The sequence below is a fragment of the Rhamphochromis sp. 'chilingali' genome, assembly GCF_963969265.1.
Source record: "Rhamphochromis sp. 'chilingali' genome assembly, chromosome: 17".
Lineage (NCBI taxonomy): Eukaryota > Metazoa > Chordata > Actinopteri > Cichliformes > Cichlidae > Rhamphochromis > Rhamphochromis sp. 'chilingali'.
The window spans coordinates 1,618,014-1,635,904 of record NC_137944.1 but is presented as its reverse complement, the minus strand read 5'-3'; the positions used below and the strand labels follow the sequence as shown (position 1 = coordinate 1,635,904).

Below are 17,891 nucleotides of genomic sequence, written 5' to 3'. Positions count from 1 at the left end.
GAAACTGGACCAGGCAAAGCAGCTGATGAGGATGCTGAAGCTGGACCAGGCAGAGCAGCTGATGAGGATGCTGAAGCTGGACCAGGCAAAGCAGCTGATGAGGATGCTGAAGCTGGACCAGGCAAAGCAGCTGATGAGGATGCTGAAGCTGGACCAGGCAAAGCAGCTGATGAGGATGCTGAAGCTGGACCAGGCAAAGCAGCTGATGAGGATGCTGAAGCTGGACCAGGCAAAGCAGCTGATGAGGAAGCTGAAGCTGGACCAGGCAAAGCAGCTGATGAGGAAGCTGAAGAGGAGGCCACTGCAGGTGATGCGGAGGCTGGACCAGGCGAGGATGAAGACACGGAGGCTGGACCAGGCGAAGCGGATGAAGCCGAAGCATGCGCTGGACCAGGCGACGCCGAGGATGCTGAATCCGGACCAGGCGACGGCGTGGAGGATGCAGCAGAGGCCGGGCCAGGCAACGGCGTGGAGGATGCAGACGGAGGCGCTGCAGCAGGTGGCGGCATGGATGAAACTGCTGCTGCAAGCGTGGATGAGGCTGCTGGTGGAGCAGCTGGTGGCTGGACGGGCTCCTCGGGCCCCCCAGCTGACGAGGAAGGAGGCTGGACGGGCTCCTCGGGCCCCCCAGCTGACGAGGCAGGAGGCTGGACGGGCTCCTCGGGCCCCCCAGCAAAAACAGTCTCAGAACCAGTGGGCACTGGAGCCCCTGGCACACACAGAACAGAACCAGCAGGTGCGGAGACCTCTGGCAGGGACGCAACAGAACCAGCAGGCACACGGGCCTCTGGCAGGAACGCAACAGGACCAGCAGGCACACGGGCCTCTGGCAGGGACGCAACAGGACCAGCAGGCACACGGGCCTCTGGCAGGGACAGAACAGGACCAGCAGGCACACGGGCCTCTGGCAAACACATAGCGGCCTGCAGCTGCGCAGAGCATTGACCCTGCTCAGGCAGCGACAGCTCTGTGCAGTCCTCAGCTGGCTTCTTAAACTCCAGGGGTCCAGAGTCTAATGGGGGCTGAAACCCAGCCTCTGGGGAGGCCCTGGAGTGCATCTCAGTCTCAGAACTGGCCAGCCTTTGAGGAATGTTGACATTGTTCTTGGGTTTGTCTCTCTGCTTAGAGTACGGAGTTGTTGAACTGTCCGTTATGGGTTGGACTGACATGGCTTGCTGTACAGGAGGAGTAGGTGAAGGTGATGGCTGAACAGGTAGTGGAGCAACTGACACAGGATGCAGGGCTGGTGACTGCTGAACTGAGGATAAAGCTAATGATTCTTCTGCTAACCGGGCTACTGACTGGGCCATGGATTGTAACAGGGTTTGTAATAAGTCTGGCTGTGACTGTAATTGAGCTATGGATTGTGAGGCTGAATGTGGCGGAGGTGGCGACTGGGCTTCTGGCCGGGCGGCTAACTGAGCTTCTGGCCGGGCGGCTAACTGAGCTTCTGGCCGGGCGGCTAACTGAGCTTCTGGCGATAAACAGTTTTTGTCCAGTGCCGTACAGAACATCACCCCTGAGTAAACGGTCCCACAGTTCAGACCAACAATACTGTCCTGTCCACTCACCACAGCTGGCTGCTCGGAAATCCCCAGGTCCGACTGTGGCGAGGAGCGTCGGCAGCGTGAGCGCCGTTTCCCCCTCGAAGGCTGGGTTGACGGGCCGGGCAGAACATCCTCTGTCGGACTGGGCAGTGAAGCATGAGCTGCAGGGTGGGTGGTAGCAGCCGGGGGGTGAAGACGGAGTCCATTCAGAATGAAATTCTGTGCGAGCGGGTGAAGTGAGCTGAGCAGCCAGGGGAGACCAGAAACCAAGCGCTGTAGCCGATTAGCCACGGCTTGGCGAAATTCTCTCCCCTCGTGCTCCAGCCACGCGTTGATTAATTTGTCCACGGAGTAAACAATGTCCTCCCGGAGCTCCTTGGGCGGGTTGAATGCTGCTGGGTCCATAGTGTCCGGTTCGTACTGTCACGGCTGCCGAGGCGAGCCGTGTGGATATAGAAGGAGGACCCAAGATGCAGGCAGTGGATGAGATACCGGTGGTTTTATTTACAGAGGTGTAGTGGCAAACAAACAGTGGGGCATAACAAACAACTAAAGACACCTAAACTGGGAGAACTAAAATAACAGACCTGGGAGCATATGACAACGGATGATGAATAGCAGAGAGACGCAGACGAGGAACAGGACACCGTGGAACACAGGGTAACAGACTGACACAGAGTTACACAGACTGACACGGAGGAACACAGACGAACCGGCAACAGGCAGGAGAACACACAGGGCTTAAATACACACACCAGTAATCAGGGGATGAGAGACAGGAGGGCAACACAGCTGGGAGAAATCTGGGCTGACGGGACAGGGGAAACGTAAACTGATCACACTCACATATGACACGGACCTTCACAATAAAACAGGAAACTCAGATACATGGAACCAGACAAGACATTGAACTAAACAGACAGATTCACAAACAGATGGGGAGACACCATAGACAGACAGATACAGACGCAGACTCAGAGGCAGATCGAAAATAACACAGAACTTAAACAATCATCATCTAGAAAATGATAACAAACTAAAAGCGCTGGGTCACCGACCCAGGAGCATGACAGCTTACAGCCATCTTTTACAAACAATGCTTGATTACTCAGCACTAAATCTGTTAAGTTCAAACAACAAAACTACAATGACACTAAACGTCCTTTTGAAAATTTGTGTCTGATAGAATGTTTCCAATTCCATCTTTTCACTGTATTAAAAAAATCATATTTTCTCTTGTTTTGGACATTTTATATATTAATGCAAATGCAGACAGTTACTCCTCTACATAAGTTAATCAAATTAAATGTTGCAATTCTTATTTTTTGAAAAAATAAATACTGAATACCCCTGATTTTACTATTGCTTGGAATATATAGACCACAACAAATCCTTTATTTCAAACCAACAGCTGTATTTAATTTGCTCACATCAGTACTTTGTGTAAATTGTGTCAGAAACTCACACTCTTTGGACATTCCAACTGCAAAGCACTTCTGTAGGCGGCAATACTGACAACGGTTCCGCGTCACCTTGTTGATAATGCAGTTCTTGTCCCGGTGACACGTGTACACCATGTTTTTCTGGATGCTTCGGCGGAAAAAACCCTGCAGAGACAGATACATATAGGAAGGCAGGGGAGGGTGGGGATGCATTATAAAAGCAGCGTCTCACATAGTTATCCTCACTTCACTTCTAATCTTCTGCAACTGCATTTTTGCTAAAACATCCACACAGCTCCACTGAAATCCTCTGGTCACTGGATATCATAACGTCACAACAGTGTGTATAACAATGTGCTGGATGTTTTGTTTTTTTATTGCCATTAATACTGAGCAAAAAGAGAGTGTGTCCCAGCTGGGAGCTTCAAATGCTGCTTTGAGCTGGGAAATTGAATACAAGCAGGAACAGACACTAAAGAATTTAATGGTATCAAAAAGTGAGGCTGCTCGTACAGTATGAAAGACTTAACCAACAACTTGCCATATCTGTACTTAAAGTAATGTTACTTAAAGTAACCAACCAAGTAAGACCAAATGAGTGTTCTAATAATTAATTACTAGAGGATTTCAAATGAACTCAATCTGTGAGTCTGTCCAAAAAGTTTTAGGCAACAAAGTGCCTAAAAACCTTGGGTTAGTGGAAAGATGTGTGTTGATGGAGACGATCATTTCTATTTCAGAGACTCTGCTTTGGGATCTACAGGAGCTGGATTAAAAGGAAGATGATTTACTTGCATAAATGGCACTAACAATTCCAAGTGAGTTCCTTCATAAAAGCTGCTCTTAGAGCATCTTAAGTGAATAACAAAGAGACCTCCTAAACTGAATGAAGGGACAGAATGGACACTACTGCTCAAATGCTCAGTGAAATTACTGGTGTTGTGCTGTGTTTGAAATATAAGTTAACGAGCTAAAGGCCAAATTTGTTTTTAAGGAGCATTTTTGGTTTAAATTAAAAGTTTTCCCACAGAGTGGCTAACCACCATCTTCAGTGCTTTTGGACTGTTCTGACTTGCAGCTGAACAGACAGTCCTTCCCAGCTGGGTGCCATCAAAATAAGTTTGTGATAATATTATTCTACAGCATGCAGTTATTAACAAACATAAAAAAATGAAACATTATTATCTTGCTGTTCTAAAAGTTCCTTGTAAAGCCTTTAGTTATTTACACTTCTGATAGCCATCAATAAGCTTTGGGCATAATTTGGTTTGATATTTGAAAACGATGCTTGGTAGAGTTTATATAAAGTGGTTGGTTTCCTGGCCATGCTTAACCTGGCTGTTAAGCATGGTTCACAAATATTCAATAGGATTGAGGTCATGGCTTTTAGAAGGCAGTTCCAGAAGCTTCATGATTAGCCTGCTTTATTCATCCCAAACCAGTTTGATATGCATTTGACATCACTGTCCTGTTGGCACACCCAGTTGTGTCCCAATCGTAAAGATATTGATATGAGGTGAATTTAAAGAATCTGGAAGTACTCGCCCTTCTTCACTATTCCCTCAACTTTTTCCATTGTGCTTATACCACTAGCAGCAAAACAACCCCAAAGCACGATGCTTGACAGTGTTTATGGATTTCAAAGCCTCACCTTTGAAATCCATGAACACTTGCTGTAGCTCAGGTGGTAGAGCGGGTCATCTGCTGATCGGAAGGTTGGTGGTTCGATTCCTGGCTTCCCCTAGTCTGCATGCCAAATATCCTTGGGCAAGATACTAGCCAAGTTGCTCTCAGATGCATCCATTGGAGTATGAAAGTGTGTGTGAATGTTACTTAGAAAGCACTTAGAAAAATGTGCTTGTGTGATTGGGTGAATGTACAAGTTGTGTAAAGCCCTTTGAGTGCTCAGAAGAGTAGAAAAGCGCTATATAAGAACCAGTCCGTTTACCTATATATCTCTTGTTAATATAATCAAATAGCTCAAGTCTTTGTCTTGGTTGACCATAAGTCTCAACAGGATCTTGAGCTTTATTGTGAAAGGTTTATGTGGAAAATAAACAAGCGGACATGCGATGGTTTTACCGTCGTTGTTGCTAACGACAACCCATAAAAACAGGCGCTTGTCCGTCCGTAGTGTGGTTATTTTAAATATAAGAGAAAGAGAGAACTTTAAGAAATGAATATAGCCACTACAGTGACCATCAAAACAATGAAAAAATATTGCTGTAAACTGTTTATTTTGCGACACCACGAAACAAACGGTAGCGTAAAATGAAACGATAGACGTTTTTATATCGTCATCCGATATATATCGTTATATCGAACAGCCCTACCATGTGGGCAGCTGTAAATCTCAGTAAAACTTGAAGCTGTCAATATTGGAGCCGGGGCTTCCTTCTTGGTCAGCACTCTCTCAGTCTATGTCAAGGTAAATTGCACTTCACTGTGGACAGTGACCCTGGTGTTTCAGCAGCTCTCAGTTCATTGCAGGTTTGAGTCTTGGTGATTCCTGGATTGTTCCTGAACATCCTAACCAATTTCTACTCATCTGATAGTGGAAACTGAGTCTTCTGACAGGTTATGGCAAAGTGTTGACATATGTGAATAGTACTTATGTACAACTGTTTGAACTGATGAAATGAATTATGAAATGGCTCCAAGAGGCCCCAGAGAGTAGATTCTGTTCATGTGGACATTGCATTTTCAGTGGGAGAAACTTTTCATCACTCATCCAAGTCTCTTTCTCAGTCTCCCTAACCTTATAAACTGTAGGTTTACATGACTGCAACTGGTACAACTGACTAACAATGGGTCGTGAGGTCAATTTCACCATCATTAATATGCAAACTCTTGTGACCATTGACCAAAGTACCATGGTGGTACATTATAAATTGATTTCCCCAATATATAAATCATGGTAATCCACCTGGAACTGAACCGGATACACTACATGACCCTTTTGTGCAAGGGGACCTAGTCCTTCCTGTGGACCAGAGAGGGGGGCGGGGGCGTTGAAAGCCACTGAAATGTTATGGCTTGAGAAAATGCGCCTCAGCTGTTCCTGGGATAACCACATTTACTCTGGGCCGTCTTGAAATGATGCTCTTCTGCTTTCCTGGCCACTGTGTCTGTGGGGATGTTTGTACTGTGTTGTAGCGTCCTGATGAAACCCAGTTTCTGCTCCAGTGGGTAATAAGACTCAGACCTTAAATCTGTATTGATTTACAGTGCACACTGACTTTTAAATTTCCCCAATAATGATGGAAATCTTGTCTGCAATGGTGGAGAGGTTGACAGATGAGATGAGGTCAGGCAGGAGTCTCCGTGGCCTATAATGTTTGCAGATGACATTGTGATCTGTGGTGAGATTGGGGAGCAGGTGGAAGACCTGGAGAGGTGGAGGCATGCCCTAGAGAGAAGAGGAATGAAAGTCAGAAGAAGCAAGACCGAATATGTATGTGAATGACAAGGAGGCAGGTGGAAAAGTGAACAACTAATAAACAGAGATGAGTTTAAACAGACGACAGAAGAGAGAAAATGCAGGGGAGAGAAGAGTGCCAAGGGTGATTTGAGACAGGACAGCTGTAAGAGTGAGAGCGAGCGTTTACAAGATGGTAGTGAGACCTGCTATGATGTATGGTTTGGAGATGTTGGGAGTGAAAAACGTCAGATGTTAATATTCTTTTTCACTGAGAATGACTGAGATAGACAAGACAAATAAGACAATTTGTCCTGTTTGTCTTATAAGACAAGACAAGTTAGAGAGGTAAAGCTTATTTGGATACGTGCAAAGCTACTGCATTAGACAAATGATGTTTAAGATGAAGCAGACAGGCAGGAGAAAAAGAGCAAGACGTCAGAGGAGGTTCATGGATGTAGTAAACAAGGACATGCAGAGGGTTGGTGTCTGAGAAGAGGTCCCTAGGGACAGGGTGAGATGGAAGCAGATGATCTAAGTAGTAATGCTTTTTGCTGAGAGATATGACAAACTACATACAGTGTTGGGAAGGTTACTTTTAAAATGTACTCCACTACAGATTACAGATTACATGCCCCAAAATGTATTTTGTAACGTATTCCGTTACGTTATTCAATGAGAGTAACGGATTCTGAATACTTTGGATTACTTTGGATCATGCTTTTTACAACTACATGAATGTACTATTGCTGTGTGATTTATTACTATTACTGAAGGTTACACTCCATACCAATACCAGCTAGATGTTTAAATCTTGATATAAAATGAGTAACAGTAGGTGGACATTAGGTAAGGCTGCACTTTTTGCAGCGATCTCGTATAGAAAACTGTTCCGCGCGTATATAAAACAGGTCCGCGGCTCCAAACCGTAGTAAAGGGACCTCTGGCTGATACGTCGGGTTCGTGTTGGGCTCGTAGCTGAAAACTAGCTTTACTTTGTTGTCTGGGTCAACTTTGCTAGCGAGAGACAGAGAGAGGCGTTGTAAGCTTACTTACAACTGGGCTATTATTATTAGGGATGCAACGATACCAATTTTTTCAAACCGATACGATACCGATACTTGGATCTGAGTACTTGCCGATACAGAGTACAAAAACCGATACTTCTACCACACACACACACACAAATGCAATGAATTGGAAGACAGGTTTTATTTTATTCTCTGACGATAATAAATAATATCTTAATAAAAATGACCACAAAAAAATTTCAAGTGAAAAATAAGCACTTCTGTTAAATTATTGCAGAGTCTCCACGTTGTAATTTAACAAAATATCACTGAACTATTGGCACTGTCTCGAGCTTTCGGAATAATAAATAAACACTTCTGTTTGGAATAAAATAAATACAAATTAGGTTTGAGAATAAAATAAACTTTTAAATGCAGAGTGCAGAGTGTCCATATTGTAAACAAACAAACAAAATAACGAAAGTATCTGGCATTGACGAACGAACTCCCCATCTGCCCGTGGATCATCAGTCCACTGTGCCGTTAAACCAAGGACTGACATCGCGCACACACTGCTTGTCTTTACCTCTTTAGGAAGTTTTGGCACCATTATCTCCCTGATGTGTGGGCGGCTGGGAATTTCATATCGCAGCTCGAGTATGCTGAGAAGAATCCTATGTTTTCCACGACTGGCATTGGCTGGTCATCCAGAGCGATAAAATGAGTCAGAGCCTCTGTTGTTTTAACTGCCCGTGGATTTTCTCTTGACATTTTTCATCGCTTTTCCAAAACCTGAGTTAAAGTCGGCTGTTCCGGTCCACACTGCTGACATTTTGTTTAGCCTAGCTACAGCAGCCTCCAGTTTCTCTTTTTTTATCTGGAGCTGCCAGTCTCACTCGCCTAACCCTGTGCCTGTTTAGCACGGGATGTCCCCCTAGTGGCCAATCTAAAAAACTACAACAAAAATCACAAGCCTCCCTCTGATTAATGAAATAAGTTAGTATCGGTTCATGGTATCGGTTAACTTTTACGAGTATGAGTACACACACATTTTACAGTATCGGCCCCGATACCCGATACCAGTATCGGTATCGGTGAATCCCTAATTATTATATTTACATGCTTCCAGCTCCCATTTCTGGTTGGTGAATACTCGCACTTTTCTACTCTTCTTTTTCTCCCTCCCTCTCACAGACACATCACGGGTATGGCAGTCCATTCTCCCTGCAGCACGGACAACACTGCCCATGAGGCTACATTGTTTAGGGTGAAGCTTGTAACACTCTGATATTGCCTTCATATTAAATCATTTTTGTGAATAATAATTTTTAAAAATATTTCTTCACGTCATTTTGCGGGCCACAAGTAGAGATGAGACACAGGCATTAGAGCCTCTTAATGTGTGTTTTGTTTGGGTTTCCACCAGCGTGGAATTACCAAAAACAGAGAGGGCCTAGCCTAACATATGAAACAGGAAAAGACCGCCGTGTAAACCATTTATTTCAGCAAAGTAACTGTATTCTGAATACCACCTTTTCAAACGGTAACTGTAAGGGAATGCAGTTACTCATTTTTTGTTTTTTAAATACGTAACGCCGGTACATGTACTCTGTTACTCCCCAACACTGACTACAAATTAGTGACCTGTCAAAATCTAAACTGTTTTACAGTCTACATGATCCATTGCAAGGAACTCAAATTTTAAAAACATGTAGGATTTGGAAATTTTGAAAAACTTTGGTTTCTGAAGTTGTGTGTTTGAGAGCGTCTTCTACCTTGCATGGAGAAAAATAAATAAATACAATCTGTGGATAGTTTGAAAGTGGACCAACATCTGTGTCTTCATCAGTCAGAACACTTTAGTGCCAAATTTAACCAAGTGACCCATCCAAGCACAAAGAGAACATGCAACCTCCATACAGAAAATTTTAAAAGTGAGCGTTTGAACCCAATTGGAAGGCAACCAATTGGGTGTGAGGGGAAAAGAAAACAAGAGGCAGGAAGATGAGAACAAAGGGAGATGGGACAAAACACAAACTAAAGGAGAGAGCACGATTTTTAATCATGTTGAATGATGCTGCATGCACACTGGACTGCCCCCTTAAAGGAAAGCAATAAGGAAGATGATTCATATCCTCAGAAAGATCTGGGACACAACAGCAGGTTTAGGAACACGTTTGTTTTGATGCAGAGTGGCAAAAAGCAGGGATGCAACTAAAGAAAGTAAGAGTCTTCAATATCCTAGTCTGCAGATATTAATTTAACTCTTAAAATGATTTTTATACATCATCCAAATCCTTTTGCACATGGTTGAAGGCATTTCTGCCTCAGGAACTTCCTTCACTATGGAGAGGTTCCATTTGCAATATCTCCCTGTGACAGATGGGACCTTGCATTTCCTTTCATTAGGGAAGTGGGATGATGATGGGTTAGAAATTAGATCACAGGATTGAAACTGCAGTCTCTGTTGCCCATCTTGCTTCAGACTCAAGCATCTGTCAAGTACCAAGCAGCACACTTGGTAGCACGGATACAAGCTGAGCTCAGCCAATTGTGTCTGAGCCATGATAGCACGTGAGCAGACCGAGGTCACCTTTGCTCATTTGATATTATTCATTTCTCTAATAGAAGCCTTTATATTGGATGATGTAAGCTGAGTGAGCTGGTAAAAATTACTTGTGAGGTCTGATGGATAACAATGGGAGCAACACGCATACAGCTGATGCATAAGTGTGTTCAGGTTGGATTCTGAATCCAAGGCTACCCAGGTACTTAAGTCATTCAAAGTTAAGCGCATCCTGATCACTTTAACCTTGGAAGTCTATGCGTATGTGAGATAGTATGTGATAGTATATTGGAAGTTGGACCTGCATAAGGTGATGTTTTATGTACTGCCTATAAAATGTTTCTCAAGATTTTGGGGGATCCTCTACTTGGAAGAGGCTTGTTGACAGTTCAAGGCCTGGACTGCAATGTTCTTCACTTAACTTTTGTCATTTACATTATGCTTTTGAGCCACCACTCATTTTTTAATATTCTGCTTCCAAGGAACCAATTTATTAAGGTGGTAATAGTTATCAGGACTTTCTAAAAGTATTTCAATCGTTTTCTTTGGACATGGACTTTTTCACTCATTTACAGTCCAGTTCTTCAGTCCTTGGACTTCTCAGAGTCCTTTTTGTTTTTCTTTCTTTTCTTTTTTTTCTGTTAAGCAGCTTTAATCTTTCAAAGATAAAAAATGGCACCAAACATAAGGAATGAATCTGACAACCTAGCAAAGAACTATATCTTCAGTTACTTTGTTACTAGCAGGCTGTATCAAAAACACATAATTTTTTCTAATTTCTTTAGCTGAATCTGCAAAAAATGCTAAAGATAAATATGTCATTATAACAGGCATAACATTGTTTTTGCAACAAGGAGTACTCGCAAAGAGCCATTGGAAAAAGTTGGCATATGTCAGCATGGTATGTAGTGTATCCTTAAGTAGCATGGGGAAAAAATGCAGCAAAGAACTGAGAAATGCATCTAGCCCTTCAGTTGATCCATACAGTATTTACCAGAACCTCATTAGAAGTACATTTACTGGAATGGTGACTATCAAGAAGCCATTCTTAAAGAAAAAAACTAGGAGAAAAGGCTGCCAAGGTACATAAGAACTGTACTGAAAATCAGGGGTAGCACAGCTGATGGAGTGATGACTCAAATTTGACCTTTTTGGCTCATTGTGTACAGAGGAGGTGAGGAGACAGGTTCAGTCCTGAGTGTTTATCTGTAAAACAGGATGAAGGCTCTGTGATAGTTTGGGGATATGGGGAAACTTTATAAATAAAGTTTATAAGTTTATTATGTTTCCACCAGCGGAATTGGACGTCAGGTCAAAACTGATGGAATTATGAACAAAGAAAAGTCCTGTCAGTTTTTGATACACGATGCAATAATATCTGGAATGCGTTTGATTGGAAAAATCTAAATTTGTCAGCATGGCAATGATCCCAAACATGCTATCATATGCCTCCCAAGAGCCCAGACCTCAGTTTTACTGAAACAGTGTGGTATCATCAACAGAGAACAGACAACATCCAAAGAAGAGCTTTGATCCCTGAAGGCTATTTAAATAAATGACCAAAAAGATTTTAGATTAGATTAGATGAAACTTTATTAATCCCTCGGGTGGGTTGCTCCAGGAAATTTAGTTTCCAGTAGCACAGCACCGACAGAAGTTGCATGTTAAAGATAAAACAAGGGGAATGAGAGCAAGGATATGAGCATAAATATACGATATATACACATATATAAATAAAAAATATATAATAGGGATAAATGGGAATACCAGTGGATTGCACATTTGAGTGAGTCTATTGTCCAGTGATTATTGCACAGTCGAATATAAGAAAAAATATTGCAAATATTGCACAGTGAAAAAAATCACTTCAGCTTAGTTGTTCCCCCCTCATTTGTCCTCCTGTTTCCCCTCCCTCTCTCCTCCAACGAGGAGATAAACAGTCTGATGGCGTGTGGGACAAAGGAGTTTTTAAGTCTGTTGGTTCTGGACTCTGGGAGAAGCAACCTGTCGCTGAATAGGCTCCTCAGATTGTTTACGACCATGTGCAGAGGATGCCCAGCATTGTCCATAATGTCCAGCAGTTTCTTTAATGTCCTTTTCTCTGCCACTGTCACCAGAGTGTCCGGCTTCATGCCGACCACAGAGCCAGCCTTCCTGATTCGTTTTTCCAGCCTGGATGAGTCCTTTGTTGTGCTGCTCCCCCAGCACACCACAGCATAGAACAGGACTCCTACAACCACCGACTGGTAAAACATCCTCAGGAGCTTCCTGCAGATGTTAAAAGACCTCAGCCTCCTGAGGAAGTACAGTTGGCTTTGGCCTTTTTTATACAGGTGCTGCATGTTGCATGACCAGTCCAGTTTGTTGTCCACCCACAGCCAGAGGTACTTGTACATGTTGACTACCTCCACCTCCTCCCCCTCTATCTGAACTGGCAGTGGACCTGCTCTAAACTTCCCGAAGTCCACAACCAGTCCCTTGGTCTTTGAGGTGTTGAGTTGCAGGTGGTTTGTGTGACTCCATGTGACAAAGTTCCTCACCAGTCTCCTGTACTCTTACTGATCATCCCAGATACACCCCATGATGGCCGTGTCGTCTGCAAACTACCACAGTGTCAAACGTGATGTCCTTCAGCCTGACGTACTGTGGTCTGTCAGTGAGGTAGTCGGAGATCCAAGCGACGAGCCAGGGGTCCACCTGCATCCTGTTCAGTTTTTCCTGAAGCAGACGGGGCCGGATTGTATTAAAGGCACTAGATAAGTCAAGAAACAGGATCCTGACCGTGCCTTTTCCCTTGTCCAGGTGTGAGTGGGATCTATGTAGGGGGTACAGGATGGCATCCTCCACTCCGACATCCGCCTTGTAGGCGAACTGTAGTGGGTCCTGGGCATGTTGTACCTGTGGTCGGAGGAGGTTGAGGAAGAGCCGCTCTAGAGTCTTCATAAGATGTGACGTCAGTGCCATCAGTCGGAAGTGTTTCAGCTCATTGGGCCGGTTCCTTTTGGGGACCGGGACGATGCAGGATGTCTTCCATAGGGTGGGCACTCTCCCCAGTCGCAGCCTGAGGTTGAAGACTCGTTGTAGCGGCTCCCCAAGTTCAGCAGCACACGCCTTTAACATCCTAGGACAGACCTTGTCTGGGCCTGCTGCCTTCCTGGGGCGAAGCTTCCTCAGTTGTCTCCTGACCTGGTCCACTGTGACACTTTGGGGGGGGGGGGGCTGTCATGCTGTTGAGAGAGTGGTTGGAGGAGGGGGTGGCTGTGGCTCAGGAGGTAGAGCTGATCAGTTACTGATTGGAAGGTTGGTGGTTTGATCCCTGGCTCCTCCAGTCTGGGTGAATGTGGCATGTTGTATACAGCTTAGAGCTTTGAGTACTCCGGGAGAGTAGAAAAGCACTATATAAGAATCAGTCAATTTATTATTTACCATAGTGTCAGGGGGAGAATTGAGGGACATAGGAAAGTAGGGAGAGGGCTCTGTAAAGGGGGGGTCAAGCCGGTTGAAGAAGTTGTTGAGTTCGTTTGCCTTATCCACAGCCCCCCCACTGTGCTGTTCTTGATGTTGTGGCCTGTGTGATGGTTTTCACACCATTCCAGACCTCCTCTCCAACTTTTGCTCCACCTTCCTCTTGTAGGTGTCTTCTGCTTCCCTTAGGCAGCCTTTCACCTCTCGCTGTGCTGCTTTCATCTCCTCCTTCACTTTGCTTCTGAAGGCCTTCTTCTTCATGTTGAGGACAGCTTTGACTTCCTGTGTTACCCACAGTTTGTTATTAGGATAGCACCATGCCGTCTTAGCAGGGCGACCACATCCACACAAAAGTTGAGATAGACAGTGTGTTGCCCCCTCTATATCCTCGCTATGTGGGCTCAGAAGAACATCCCAGTCTGTGGTGTCATAGCAGTCTCTCAGAGCTTCCTCTTTTTCTGGGGTCCATCTCCTAATGGAACGCGTTGTCAAAGGCTGCCTTTGGACGAGGGGTGTGTACTGTGGCTGTAAGTAGACCAGGTTGTGTTCTGACTTCCCTAGTGGGGGGAGGGGGGTAGCTCTGCATGCATCTGTCACATTAGCATACATCAAGTCAATTGTCCTGTTGTGCCGTGTGGGACAGTGAACAGCAGCCAGAGTAGAATTCAGTATGACATGATTAAAGTCTCCAGATATAATAATGAAAGCCTTGGGGTGTTGTGTCTGTAGTCTTGCTGTAACTGTGTGTATTTCCTCACAGGCAGCTGTTGCGTCAGCCCTCGGAGGGATGTAAACACACACACAGATCACATGACTGAACTCCCGAGATAGATAATATGGCCGCAAGCTAACAGCTAGCAGCTCCAGGTCCAGACGGCATACCGAAACTTTAACGGAGACGTGTCCAGGGTTACAATATCTGTTGTTAATGTAGACAATGAGTCCCCCACCTCTGATTTTTCCCGCTGGCCTGTGCGTCTCACGGATGTAAATCCACATAGGTCTACGTTAGTCTGGGGCGTGAGCTCGGTTAGCCACGTCTCGGTGAAGATAAACAAACTGCACTCACGGCAGAGTTGGTGGTTGTTCAAAGGAGACAGTTCATCATGTCTACAGGTAGCCACCAAGGTTGTGCCAAGAAATAAAAGTCCTAAGAATGCCAATTTGAATTACAATCCTATATCTAAGCAGCATGAAACAAAAATAAGAAATTACTGTTGCATTTATAAATGCAGAGGTTTTTTTTTTAACTCACTGAGTAGAAATATATAGTATATAATAGCTTGCTGTCTGTTACTAATATCCAGTTTTAATTCCTCCTTTATCTTCTGTCACTCTTCTTGTTCAACCCCTTTTTTTCTCTGAGAAAGCAGTTCATTTCCTTTTAAATGGGTGAGTTTCCACATATTCTTGCATCTTTCCCATGTCCCTGAACCCTCTGAATCCCAAGGTTGAATGTGAAGGTTGATTACATTACAGTGAGGTGATGAAGGCTGTCTACATTTAAAGGCACCTTCAGTTGCGGCCCACAAATGCCTGTGCATTCACATTCATTTTTCTGGAAATCTATTTTAGCTGAGCAGCTGAAAAAGAAAGTAATTTTTATTTTGGAAAATGAATCCTTTTATTTTTCTAACAGAGCAGTGACTCCCTGGTGCTACTATACATACAAAGCCCTCCTGTCCATGTCCCTGTGCCTGCTGGGAAGCTCCAAGAGACTGTCAAGACCTCTCTGCTCAACCTGAATCACTAAGGTTTATCCTGCAGGACAGGATGTTTATAGAAAGACGAAATAATAAAGGGAACTGTGGACAGCTTCAATGAGGGTTTAATTTATATTATAGTAATAGTAATTTTAGCTCATATTACAATATTTTATTATCAAAGTGGGATTGTAGTGGTTTCAGCAGAATGAGTACCGAGGTCTTTCAAGGACAGCAAAAAGTTGTAAATTCAAAAACTTAAACTGTGCGGGTATTAGCACCAAAATGTACTTAAAATATAAATGTCAGGGAAAACAGTGTTGTCTTTCTCCAGTTAAGTGAAACATGGTGTTTTTTGGATGTATATTGCTGCTACTTGTATGTGGGTGTTGCATATTACTGCTGTAGATTGGTATATGCTTGATATATTTCTGGGTTAATATACAACATTGCATAATATTTTGTAAGAATGTCACGTGTCATGTATAACCTCTCTCCTGTTAGACCCGCCACATCGGTTTACCCTTCATTTTATCTGAAACATGATCCAATATTTGAGACAGCTGAGTTAAATTCAACCACTGACCTTTCTTATAAATAAATATAAAATATAGATATCATATATATTATAATTATAATTTAGAATTAACCTTTGTAGCTGCTGCTGTCACAGTTGCTAGGCTAGACCATCGAATTTAACAGCCGCTGAATTCAGACACAGCTTCTGTGAGAAAAATAACAAGCGTTCTCTGCTTCCACGTTGGCATACCTCCTCTTTGTTCCAAATAAATTCTGATTAAGTCAAAGACAGTATAAAAGACGGACATGAATTTCTGAAGTCAGCTTTTCATGCCTTCCTTGATGAGTGTGTGGTTTTTATACCACAATATCTCTATTTTGAAACTTGCTATAACAAAATTACAAAAGTAATTTGAGGCATGATGCTTAAATATACTCTTTGTTACCCAAAATTACAAAATGTTGGGCAACCAAAAATACTTTTTTGTAGTTTTATGTGATGTATGTTGTCTTTGTTGTTAAATAAAATTGAAAAATAGTTAAAATAGATAAATGTGGACTGATTTCAATAAAGATTTTATCATTTTTAAGTTAGCAACTATGTACTTGGCCTTCATAAAGTAGCAACAGAATCAGACACTTTCTGTGGAGAAAACTAATTTAGAACTAAAAAGAAAAAGAATAATTTTAACAAATAATACGTTGAATATTTTTGACTTAAGAAGCTTAAGTAAATCAAAAAGGATAAATATTTTTAAAAAGAGATGTATTTATTTTATTTTCTTTCAATTGGACAAATTATCCTAAAATGTCCAACTATAAGTTTCATTTACGTTTAAATAGACTTTACAGCATTGCTGTTGGGCAACAGAAAGTTTATTTAAGCCTCATGCCTATTACATGTCTATATTACATGTGAATGTATGATGCCAACCAATCAGTGTTTGAAAAAGTCCAATAGAAAAAATGTGGGAGTCACTATCAAGCATGATTTGAAGATGGGACACCTTTTTCTGACACATGGTTGGAGGAACATATGGTGTGAGACTGAAGTAAGAATATTTGCCCTAGTAATGATATTTAAAATGACATAACCTGTAAATAAAAAACAAGCGTGAGCATATGAAGCTGTAGAGATGTTTTCATGATTTTTTGTTTTTTTTATTTTGCGTGTTAAGCAATTCAGTTTTTCTCTTCATTACCTCAGGGCCCTGCTGTGCAATATTGAAGGAGACGTTGATTTGTGCACATTTCGCATGCTGATACTGATGTGATACTTCTTGCACAGTGAGAGGGCATTAAAAATTTCTCCATTTCAGCAACAACAGTTGCTCAATCTCAATATGGGTGACTATGATGAGACTATTTCTCCTTCTATGCAAGAGAAATTGTGGATGAGCAAATTGTGGCATTTATGGACAAGAATAGCTACCCAGTACACCAAGAAAATGGGGTTTCAAGATATTAGTCCTTGCTGGACCAATCCAGCTTTATTTGTTTTGTGCCAAATCACAACAGGATCAAATTTTGAAGTTTACATTGGGAAAGCTGTCCAACCACCTGAGCTTCTAGGTGTAGGGGCAATTGGAAATGTGGGCCCAAATCCCAAATGGCCAACAATATGTGACAACCCCATCACCCCCATCAGATGTGACTCTCTGAGTCTGGTTCTGGCAGAGGTTTCTTCCTGCTAAAAGGGAGTTTTTCCATTCTTACTCTTGGCATGTGCTTGCTCATAGGCCATTGTCTGATTTTGATGTTTTCTCTGTATTACTGTAGAATCAATATGAGATGACACTGGAAAATAAGATCCTAAGCCTGTTTTAAGTGGTATACATAAATATGTTTCAAGTGTTTTTCTACTCTTTATTTAATTTGTTGAAATTTCTTGAGAGATTTTCTGATGTGTTATTGCTCTCTATCTTTTGATAAATGAGATAATAATTTTCTCTGTTGTTTTTTACCATTAAATATCCACGCCCCTGTGGGCGGTCGATCCTTCAAGCTCAGGTCCTCTACCAGAGACCTGGGAGATTGAGGGTCCTGCACAGTATCTTAGCTGTTCCTAGAACTGTGCCAAGCACTTCGATTACCACTGGGACCCCTGTTACCTTCACACTCCACATCTTCTTGAGCTCTTCTCTGAGCCCTTGGTACTTCTCTGGCTTCCTTCTTCCTGATGTTGCTGTCACCGGGAACCGCTACATCTATAACTACGGCC

At 43.0% G+C, this 17,891-nt stretch overlaps 2 protein-coding genes across 3 annotated transcripts in view; one reads left to right on the top strand and one right to left on the bottom strand.

Moving 5' to 3' along the window:
* The window catches only part of LOC308384765 (retinoic acid receptor beta-like), a 180,809-nt gene that overhangs the window by 44,531 nt on the left and 118,387 nt on the right, over positions 1-17,891 (bottom strand). For both annotated transcript variants that reach the window (XM_080863355.1, XM_080863356.1), the window contains one exon: positions 3,013-3,154. In XM_080863355.1, coding sequence (XP_080719481.1) covers positions 3,013-3,154 — 142 coding nt within the window. The remainder of the gene's footprint in view (positions 1-3,012; positions 3,155-17,891) is intronic.
* LOC308384766 (uncharacterized protein) lies at positions 200-2,532 on the top strand. The gene is made up of 2 exons (XM_080863357.1): positions 200-559; positions 644-2,532. Exons 1-2 carry the CDS (start codon positions 206-208, stop codon positions 917-919), a joined length of 630 nt encoding a protein of 209 aa, XP_080719483.1. The 5' UTR covers positions 200-205; the 3' UTR covers positions 920-2,532.

Bases quoted from the DNA above. Each gene is read 5' to 3' on its own strand.
- LOC308384766 (XM_080863357.1), top strand. From the start codon at position 206: ATGAGGATGCTGAAGCTGGACCAGGCAAAGCAGCTGATGAGGAAGCTG. The intron at 560-643 runs GTGGCTGGACGG...CTGACGAGGCAG, and splicing joins GGCTGCTGGTGGAGCAGCTG to GAGGCTGGACGGGCTCCTCG.